The sequence below is a fragment of the Tenrec ecaudatus genome, chromosome 9 (genome assembly GCF_050624435.1).
Source record: "Tenrec ecaudatus isolate mTenEca1 chromosome 9, mTenEca1.hap1, whole genome shotgun sequence".
NCBI classification, from domain to species: Eukaryota; Metazoa; Chordata; class Mammalia; order Afrosoricida; family Tenrecidae; genus Tenrec; species Tenrec ecaudatus.
The window spans coordinates 48,355,071-48,365,897 of record NC_134538.1 but is presented as its reverse complement, the minus strand read 5'-3'; the positions used below and the strand labels follow the sequence as shown (position 1 = coordinate 48,365,897).

At 47.3% G+C, this 10,827-nt stretch overlaps 1 protein-coding gene across 2 annotated transcripts in view; it reads left to right on the top strand.

Moving 5' to 3' along the window:
* Positions 1–8,383: 8,383 nt before the first annotated feature.
* The window catches only part of FSD2 (fibronectin type III and SPRY domain containing 2), a 34,350-nt gene continuing 31,906 nt past the window's right edge, over positions 8,384–10,827 (top strand). For both annotated transcript variants that reach the window (XM_075558045.1, XM_075558044.1), the window contains exons 1-2: positions 8,384–9,028; positions 9,382–9,477. In XM_075558045.1, coding sequence (XP_075414160.1) covers positions 8,384–9,028; positions 9,382–9,477 — 741 coding nt within the window. The remainder of the gene's footprint in view (positions 9,029–9,381; positions 9,478–10,827) is intronic.

Genomic DNA, 10,827 nt, shown 5'->3' with positions numbered 1-10,827 from the left:
TGGGTGTTGCCACTGGGGAGAGCCACGGTGACCGGTGACCCCTGAGGAAGGTGTGAGGGTCTTCCAAGGAGGGAGTGGTATCTGGTACCGAGCCCACCTCACAGAGAGGTGGCTGAGGCCTAATTATGAGAAAGGCCCACTGGTTGAGAGCAGGCTAAGTCTCCACCACTGGCATCCAGGACCTCCTATTCTTGCACCAAACATCCCGAAAAGGTCCAGATGTGAAACCGGTCATCGCCTCCTCTCCTCAGCGCAGCCCATTGCCTTTCCCCGGAGTGCTGGGGAGGGAGTGGTGGTAAGGTGGGAAGAGAGGGGGTGCAGGCAGGTCAGCCAGGAGGGCAGAGCTCTCCAGGAGGCAGAGGAAGGGATGAGTCACTAGGGCAAAGTGCCATCTCTGACCAGTAGTGGACATTGAGCATGAGCTCGGGACACTGACCTGAGGACATAAGCAGGAAAGCTGAGGGGCCCTGGTCTCCCAGACAGAGGCAGAGGAAGGGGTACAACTGGAGATCTGTCCGAGGGATACTCCTGCGAGGACTTGTGGGCCAGACCAGCGGTCTAAGACAGCGCTGCACAAGAAAGCGTTCCCAGGATAGGGGCCACTGCTCTACTCCACCCTCTCATGTCCCACTACCAGCTACTGCCCCAGGCATCTTCTAGAATGGTCTACAATACCACTTGGAAGCTGCATTTAGAAAGGCTCATCTTCAGGATTCACCCTGGGCTTTTCACTGCTGAGTTTAACTAGAGCGCCCATTTCAGGGGAAGAGCTTTGACAGGGCTGGTGGGAGGACACCCCATTAACAAGTACCTGATGCTGGCTGGGTGTGGAGGGTGACTGCAGGCTGTGGTTGGGGGACGAGGTGATGGCGCCTCGGTTTGTGCTTGGGGAAGTGAGAGCCCTGAGCTCCATCTAACAAGGCTGCCTTCGAGGTGAATGGGGAGGCTCAGGGAAGCAGGCGCACCTCTGAGCCTGGAGCTCAGGCAGAAGTCAGGCCCAGAGACATGGATTTGGAAACCATTGGCAGAAAGGGGACTGTGGAAGCAGAGAGCGTGGACGAGATCCCGTGGAGGGGATGGAGAGTGGGAAGAAGAGGGCCTAGGATGGAAACCGGGAATGCCAGTCTGTGAGGGATTCAGCAAAGATGTCAGCAGACAGCTCCTCAGAGAGTTAAAGCCAGATTAGCTTTTTATATTATATTATATTCCACTGTGGAATATAATCTGAGTCTATATCCAGATGTTGGGTAAATACCCAAGAGGAAAAAAATGTACACCTACCCAAAAACTTGCACACAGATGTTCATGATAGCAATAGTGACTCTAACCCAAGTTTCCACCATGTGGTAAATGGTTAACTAACCATGACCTATCCATGCGTTCATTATACACACACACACAGGGAAAAAGTGAAGTCCTGAGACATGCTATGCTATGGAAACATTATGCTAAATGAAAAAAGCCAGTCACGAAAGATCCAATATTATATGATTTCATCTGTACGAAACCTCCAAATGAGGTCAATCTATGGAGTTCTAAAATAGACTGATGGCTGCCCAGAGCTGAATGAGGAAGCTCGGCCAGTGCAGTGGGTGGAGCGCAGGCTGCTAACCGCCAGGCTGACACTTCCAACCCACCAGTCTGGACAAAAATGAAGATGTCTGCTACTGTTCAGATTTACCGTCTCAGGAACCCTAGGGAAGAGTTCACTCTGTCATTTTAAAATAATCATTAAATCATTTTATTGGTGGCTTGTACAACTCTTAAGCACAATCCACACATCCATCCATTGTGTCAAGCACATTTGTACATTTGTTGCCATCATCAGCCTCAAAACATTTGCTTTCTACTTGAGCCCTTGGTATCAACTCCTCATTTTTCCCTTCCCTCCCCGCTCCCCCATCCCTCATGAACCCTTGATAATTTATAAATTATTATTATTTTGTTATGTCTTACACCGTCCGGCACCTCCCTTCACCCATTTCTCCGCTATCCATCCCCCAGGGAGGAGGTTATATGTAGATCCTTGTAATCTGTTCCCCCTTTCTCCCTCACCTTCCCTCCACCCTCCTGGTATCGCCACTCTCACCACTGGTCCTGAAAGGGATCATCTATTCTGGATTCCCTGTGTTTCCAGTTCCTATCTGTACCAGTGTACATTCTCTGGCCTAGCCAGATTTGTAAGGTAGAATTTGGATCATGATAGTGGGGGGAAGAATCATTTAGGAACTAGAGGAAAGTTGTATGTTTCATCACTGCTACACTGCACCCTGACTGGCTCATCTTCTCCCCGTGATCCTTTTGCAATGGATGTCAAATTGCCAACAGATGGGCCCTGGGTGCCCATTTGCACTCCCCCCTCATTCACAATGATATGATTTATTAATTTTTTATTTTTTGGTCTTTGATGCCTGATACTCGATCCCTTTGAGGTCTTGTGATCTCACAAGCTGGTGTGGGCTTTGTTGTTTCTCAGTTAGACAGCTGCTTGTTTATCTTCAAGTCTATAGGACCCCAGACCCTATATCCTTTGATAGCTGGGCACCATCAGCTTTCTTCACCACATTTGCTTATGCACCCTCATTGTCTTCAGTGATCTTGTCGGGATAGGTTGGTGTGCTTCTTCCATGTGGGCTTTGTTATTTCTCAGCTAGATGTCTGTCTCTTTATTTTCAGGCCTTTAAGACGCTCTCTCAATGGCAGTGGATTAGTGACTACCACTTATTAGTGATCCAACAGGCAGCTACTACTACTATTAAGGAGCTGTGATGGCACTGCGGGTTAGGCATTGGGCTAGTAACCACCAAGTCAGCAGTTCAAACTCAACAGCTGCGCCTCAGGAGAAATGGGGGGCTGTCAGTTCTCATAAAGATTTACTGTCTTGGAAATAATAATAGGGTTGCTATGAATCAGAATCGAAGGAATGGCAGTGGGTATGATTTTTGTTTGTTTGTTGAATGTCATAGTGGTTAAAGCTCTAGGCTACCAGCCCCAGATTGGCAGTTCAAACCCACCAGGTGCTCTGAGGGAGAAAGATGTGGCAGCTTACTTCTGGAAAAATTATAGCAGTAGAACGCCGGATACAATTGATGTATGGATTGTAATAAGAGCCCCCAATAAAGTGATTTTTTAATAAAAACATTCCAGCATTAGAAAGCTTATTGGACAGTTTCTACTCTGTCCTATTGGGTTACTATGAGTTGGAGTCAACTCAACAATAAAGAGGTTTCCTATTAATATTCCTGCCGTTAGCAGCTCAACAAGCAACCCATGACACCACCAGAGCTCCTGTAGCTACTAATATTCTTGCATTTGCACCACTCATATTATGGTTAGGATTACTTCTTTCGCGATTTCACGTACCCTCAATAAATCTGCTGCACAGACCTCTTTAGAGTATTGGAAAGCGAGGATGTTACTCTGAGAATTAAGGTGCGCCCAAGCCGTGGCATCTTCTGTTGCCTCATATGCAAGGTAGACTGCCCCCTGTGAATTTCAAAGACTGTAACTGTCTATGGGAGTAGAAGGCCCGAGGAGCCAACAGTGATTTCAAACTGCTGACCTTGCAGATTGCACCCCAACGTGTAACCTCTATGCCACCAGGGCTCCTGTGGACTGCCAAAAGGGCAAACAAATCTGTCTTGGAGGGAGTAGGTCAGAGTGATCCTTCGCGGTAAGGATGGTAAGACTTCGTCTTACACACTTTGAGCATGTTGTCCTTGGAAAAGGAAGTTCCCTCAAGGAGATGGACTGACACCGTGACTTCAACAATGGGTTCAAGCCTAAGAAAATCGTGCGGATGGTGCGGGACCAGGCAGTTTCGTTCTGTTGTGCATGAGGTCGGTCGCTATGGGGTGGAGCTGACTCGATGGCACCCAACAGCCACCACATTAAAACTGTGCGCTTCACATTCTGCACCTAATGATCTTTCTTTTGGACTTACTATTATAGTGTACGTGTTTCCCAGGTGCCTGGTAGTGCTGTGGGGTAAGCACTGAGCTCCTAACCAAGAGCTCGGCCGACCTGCTGCTCTGAGGGAGAACGATGAAGCCATCTCCCCGGGCACCGCTGACAGTCTCAGACGCTAGGACTGGGATCGACGGAAGGCAGTGGGCTTATGTGGACTCCGTAAACATTAAAGGCTGCGTATGTTCGATGGCATGTTCATACCCTAGTTTCCTTAATCATTTCCTAGTCATTTGGGAGTTTTTTTCCAGATTTTTTTTGGAGGGGGCTGTTATAAAACTCCTTGTGCCACTATCATGTTCAACCTCCATTCGACTCTCAGTAATTCCTCTTGGCTACATTGCCCTTGATCAAACCCACCAGGCATTCTACAGGAAAGTAAAAGGAAATATAGGAAAGAGTTAGGAGATAAAAGACATTTATAGAGATATAAATATAGGCATGTACGTAACGTGCATATGTAAATATATTCATATATAAATATATTTATATGTTAAGTATTAAAGACACAGTCCTTCCTCAACCCAAGAATGCTTTGTTCTAATAACCTGGCATTCTGTGACCCTCAACTTCCCGATATGATTGCTGAAGACAAAGCAGGTGCATAAGCAAATGCGGTGAACAAAACTGTTGGTGCCCAGCTATTAAAAGATATAGCATCTGGGGTCTTAAAGGCTTGAAGTGAAACAAGCGACATCCAGCAGAGAAACAACAAGCTCACATAGAAGAAGCACACCAGCCTGTGTGATCATGAGGTATCATCAGAACCAGGTAACAGGCATCAGAAGACCCTTAACAAACAAACAAACAAATGAAAGGATATTGTTGAGAGTGGGAGGAGGGGGTCAGAGCAGAGACCCAAAGCCCATCTGTAGACAATGGAACATCCTCCCACAGAGGGGTCACAGGGAAGGGAAGAGTCAACCAGGGCGCAGTAAAGTATCGATGAAACACACAATATTCCTCTGGTTCCTTGAGGCTTCCTCACCCCCCACTACCATGACCCCAGTGCTGCTTCTCTCTTTGGATTAGACCAGAGCACACACACAGGTACAGATATGAAAATAATAATAATTGATAATCTATCAAGGGGTCTCAGGGGCGGGAGGGAGAGAGGGGGAAAGAAGAGGAGCTGATACCAAGGGCTCAATAGAAACTAACTGTGTAGAAAAGAATGATGGCAACATATGTACAACTATGCCTGATATAATTAATGGATTGTAATAAGAGTTTTAAGAGCCCCCAATAAAATGATGATCTTTAATATATATGGCATTGGGGGTCCTAAAGGCTTGAAGTTAAACAAGCAGCCATCTAGCAGGGAAGCAACACAGCCCACATAGAAGAAGCACACCAACCTGTGTGATCATGAGGTGTTGACAGAATCGGTATCAGGCATCAGAAGACCCAAAACAGTCATACTGATGCAAACGAGTGGGGTCGGAGTGGAGACCTAAAGTCCATCCGTAGACAATTGGACATCCCCTCACAGAAGGGTCACAAGGGAGGGATGAACCAGCCAGGGTGCAGTATAGCACCGATGAAACACACAACTTTCCTCTAGTTCTTTAATGCTTCCTCCCTCCGACTACCATGAACCCAGTTCTACCTTACAAACCTGGCTAGACCGGAGCATGTACACTGGTACAGGTAAGAGCTCTCAACACATGGAATCCAGGGCAGACAAACCCTCAGGAACAGTAGTAGGAGTAGCAATACCATGAGGGCAGAGGAAAGGGGAAGAAAGGGGGAACCAATGGCTAGGATCAATGTATAACACCCCACCCCCACTCTTCCGGGGGACAAATGGCAAAAACGTGGGTGAAGGGAGGCAGTGGGTGGTGTAAGATAAGAAAATAGTGATTTATGGTTTGTCAGGGGTTCAAATGGGTGGAAGGGGGTGGGGGGAGGGAGAGAAAGAAGAGGAGCTGACACCAAGGGCTCAAGTGGAAAGAAAATGTTTTGAAAATGATGATGGCAACGTATGTACAAATGTGCTTGATACAACTGATGCATGGATTGTTATAAGAGCTGTAAGAGCCTCCAATACAATGATTTGTAAAAAAAAACAAAAAAAACTAAATCCTTGTGGACATTTTTATGTAGAAATCATTTTTCTCCTTGTATATTAGGTTATTTCCTTAGAGTCCTAGGAGACAATTACTAAATCAAAGAGTGAAAACTTTCAAAACTCCTAATACACATGACCAAATTTGCTCTCCAGAATCGTGTGGCCCGTTTACATCCCAAGCAGCCTCATGAAGGTGTTCATTTCACTAGTCTCAAGGAGCCCTGGTGACACCGTGGGTACAGGTTGTGTTGCTAATTGTAAGGTCAGCAGTTTGATACCACTAGCTGCTCCTCAGGAGAAAGACAAGACTTTCTACTCCTCTAAAGAGTTCTGGTCTTGGAAATTGGCAGGGACCGTTCTACACTGTCCTATAGGTGGCTATGAGTCGATGGCAGTGAGTTTATTTTGTTTGGGTTTGGTTTTCCTTACACAGTATCTTAATGATCTAGTGCTACCATAACAGACATACCAAAGTGGGGTGGCTTTAGCAAACAGAAATTAATTTTCTCAAAATTTACTAGGATAGAAGTCTGAGTTCAGAAGGAGAAAAGTTTTTGTCTCCCCAGCTTCTGTTTTCTGGTTCCTAGGAGAACTCCATGTGTCTTAGCATCTATTTTATCCCATCTCCTCTGGAGCGCTGGTGGCACAGTGGTCATGTGTTAAGCTGCTAGCCACAAGGTTGACAGTTCAAACCTACCAGCTGCTCTGTGAGACAAAAATAAGACTTTCTGCTCTTGGAAAGAGGTACAATTTCAGAAACCCACAGGGGCAGTTCTACCCTGCCCGGGGGGGTTGGGGGGTGTCACTGTGAGTCAGAATGGACTTAATTAATGGCAGGGTGTTTTCTCTGCTTGCCTATTTAATCTCTTTTTATATCGCAAAGGGGATTGACTCAAAATGCACCCTACACTAACTCTAGCTCATTGACACACAAAGAACCCTTCCCAAAGGAGAGCGCACATATGTCATTTTATTGCCCTTCAGTATGCTGCTTCAATAGACTGTGCATTTTTGACAAGCTGAAGGCTGTGGCCAGCCTGTGTGTGAGCGTGTCTGTCGGCACCATTTTCCCACCAGCAGGTGCTCACTTGGTGCCTCTGTGTCACAGTCTGGCAATTCTCACAATATTTTAACCCTTTTCATAGTGCTATTGTGCACGCAATCCACTAAATGATAGCATAAATATGACTTTTATTTACACTGGGAAACCAAAAAACTCACGTGACTCACTTGACTATAATATTCTTTTTTTTTATTCTGATGTCTGGAGCCAAACCTGAACTATCACCAAGCTAAGCTTGTATAACCACAGACATAGAGGTCGGGATTTACAACACATATTGCTGTGGGGCATAATTCGCTTCATAATTCCCTACTGTGGTTATAAATTTTAGAATCTTTAATTTTTGCTCACTGGAAAGGCAAAATGCCCTGTTACTCTACTCCTCACAGGAACGAACGCTTTTCCAGACTCTAGTGTACAGTTGGTGTTATAACATTGTTGGTCGGTGCTCTTGAGTTGATTTTGACTCAGCAACACATGTGAGGGAGCGGAACTACCCCTGAGGGCTTTTAGGTTTCATGGGAGGAAATTGCAAGTCTTCCTCCTGTGGAGCCATCGGGTGGATTTGAACCACCAACCTATGGATTAGCAGCCAAGTGCTGACCTGTTGCACTGCCAGCTAATAGCATACACAAGAGCATTTCTCTTGTGAATTGTTCTTGTACATTCATCGACTGAGTTCTTAGCTTTTTAAAATTAAACATGTACGATATTTGTAATACTAATTGCCTGGGACTCCTCCCATTCTTTTGCCTTTGGAGTTATTTTATATGCAGGAGGCTTCTGGTGGTCAAATCTATTGATGTTTCTTTTGTGGCCTTGTTTGTCTTTTAAAAACTTAGACAGCCCATCCTGCTATAGAAGACAGCCTTGCTTTAAAAATCCAAACTAAACCTGACTCATGGCCATGGAGTCGATGCTGACTCATTGTAATCGACAGGACAGGTAGAACTGCCTCTCTGGGTTTCAGAGACGGTCACTCTTTATGGGCGTAAAAGCCTCACCTTTCTCCCATGGAGCAGCTGGAGGCTTGTGACCACTAGGCCACCAGGGTTCAGATCAGAAAGTTCAAAATGCAATCACAGGCAAGCAGCTCAAACGGCATTCACAACTTGTGAATGAACAGAGCTCAGAGTGCTGCCACCTTCTGCCGCGACCTCTCCTGAAGCTGACTTTCACGTCTCCGCTTGTATTACAGGACCCTTTGCATTACTGGTGCGCTCCTAACTGACCAAGGAGGCTCCCTCTTGTGCACAGGTGCTGCCCGGACTTCCAGCGTGACCATGGAGGAGGAAGAGGGGGAGGTGCCCGAGCTGGCCAGGTCTGCTGCTCCCACGGACTTCCTCTTCTATCACATGGATCTGTATGAGTCTGAAGACAGACTGCCCATCTTCCCAGAGGCAAACACTAGGGTGGGAAGAGAAGTCGCTCGGGCCAAAACGACCACGGAGCCAAGGGCCGTGGCCAAAGGTCGGGTTCCAGGAGACCTTCTGGAGGAAGAGGAAGCGATCGCCCATGTGTATGGCCTGGAAGGTGGTCATGAGTTAGGGGAGGAGTTCGCAGGTGGACACACGCTCGGGAAGGGGCTTTCAGAGTTTCCTCCGTGTGTGATGAAGAGGAGAGAAGCCGCCGGGGAACAGAGAGACTGGCGACTGGGTGGAGAGGCAGCCGAGGCTGAGGACCTGAGCTTTGGAGGGTGGGGCTCCACAGACCAGTGCCAGAACCTGCGAGAAGCCTACAGGTACGCACGTGGCCGGTCCAGCGAGGAGTATGAATGCTATGTCATCCCAGAGGAGGAGGATGAGGAGGACGCGCCCACCGTCTTTTGTGTCACTTGCAAAAGCCCAATAAGAGCCTGTGAGAAGGATTTAGATGAACACAAGGAGCACCAGGTGACCCCGCTCGAGAAAGCACTGGAAAGTGCCAAGGTAAGTTGCCCTCCTGGGTTCTTTTTCTTCTTCTGGATAGTACGCCTGGATGCCAGGTATGTGGCTGGGGATAAGCCTAATATAAACTCACTTCCTTCCAGCTGGTGCCAACTCTCAGTAACCCTGTAGGACAGGGCAGAACTTCCCCTGGGGGGTTCAGAGACTGGTTGTTATGGGAGTAGAAAACCCAATCTTCTCCTGCAGAGCAGCTAGTGGTTTCAAACAGTAGACCTTTCGGAGTGCAGCCCAATACAGAACCACTATGCCACCAGGGCTCCAAGCCTAACATACCTTCTGAGAGGGGCAGGGGGAGGGGGCATTACATTCACACTCTGTGCGCCTCTGTTTGATAGGACGAAGTTCACAAAAACATGTTCAAGCTGGAGAAGCAGATCATTGAGATGGAGAACTTTGCAAGCCATTTGGAAGAGGTTTTCATCACGGTAGAGGTAAGGGCATGCTTCATGGCTCTGCCGGCAGTGGTGGTGGTGGTGGTGAGGTGCTGGCGAGTTGGTGTTTGGCTCATGGTGACCCCGTGTGACAGAGTAGCACTGCCCGGGGGTTTTCTTGGTTGTCACCTTTACAGAAGCAAATCATCAGGTCTTTTTTCCATGGAGCCACTGGGTGGGTCTGAACTGCTAACCAAGCATTTAACCACGGTGCCACCAGGGTGCCTTGGTTACAGGTCGGAGAATCTAGCTTCTTGAAACATGAGGAGCCACAGATAGAGAACTTTGCCTGGCTCCGCCCTGCCCCTTACCCACACCCCTTCTCCTGGCCTCCCACGGTACTCCAGGAGGGAAATTTGAAATAGGGTGGTGGATAAACAGAATGGAATGGAATTTTTCCACGAGCTTTTTGAAGTCCCCTCATATACCTCATGGAACAAATGACCGGTTGCTAGTCCCTCCTGAGGTTTTCAGAACTAGGAGGCTGGGTCTTCTGCACCCTGAGATCCCTTGTCCTCCTACAACTCAGACGTCCTGAGCACCATTCTTCTTCACTGCCCAGAGCCCCAGTGGCCTAGTGGTGATGTGGTGGGCTGTGAGTGGCAAGGTCAGCAGTTCAAAGCCACCAGCTGCTCGGTGGGGGAAAGACGAGACATTCCACTCTCATGGGGAGTTACAGTCAAGTAGAAGGAAGAAGAAATGTCGTACGAGTGATTGTGGTAAAGATTGTACAACTCATCTCGATATGACTGAACTAGTGGATTGTATGATAGTTGGGTAAATTGGCAATAAGACTGTTGTTTACAAAAACAAGAGTTACAGTCTCAGAAACACACAGGGCAGTACTACCCTGTTCGACAGGGTCACGATGAGTTGGAATCAGCTCCGTGGCAGTGAGTTTGGTTTTGTTTCTTTCATTTGCTGACTCTGTTCTTCTCATGCCCTTTATTCCTGAATCACCAACTGTCATGGCTTAGACGGATGATTTGAAAATAGTGTTACCAAGGAGAAGCCCTCGTTTCAACTCAGTTAGTAAAGAGATGGACAGCTTCCTTTGGTGTGTGTGTGTGTGTGTGTGTGTGTTCTTGCTACTCTCCCATTCACTGAGAAAACCCCTTGGGTGCTATTCCATGCTGCCGGCTGTGTAGTGGAGACTGTAGGGTCCCGGGTTGTTTCCCTGTTCTCGGGTTGTTCATTCTAGGCTTTGGAAGCTCCTGCAATGTGGCAATGTAAGTACCTGCAGCTACGTAGAAACTTATCCAGAACTTTTAATAGGCAATCTTGAGGCCACTCAAACACAGGCATGCTTTTGGCTGTGTATGGATTTAAATAATATTTTAGGAATTTCCA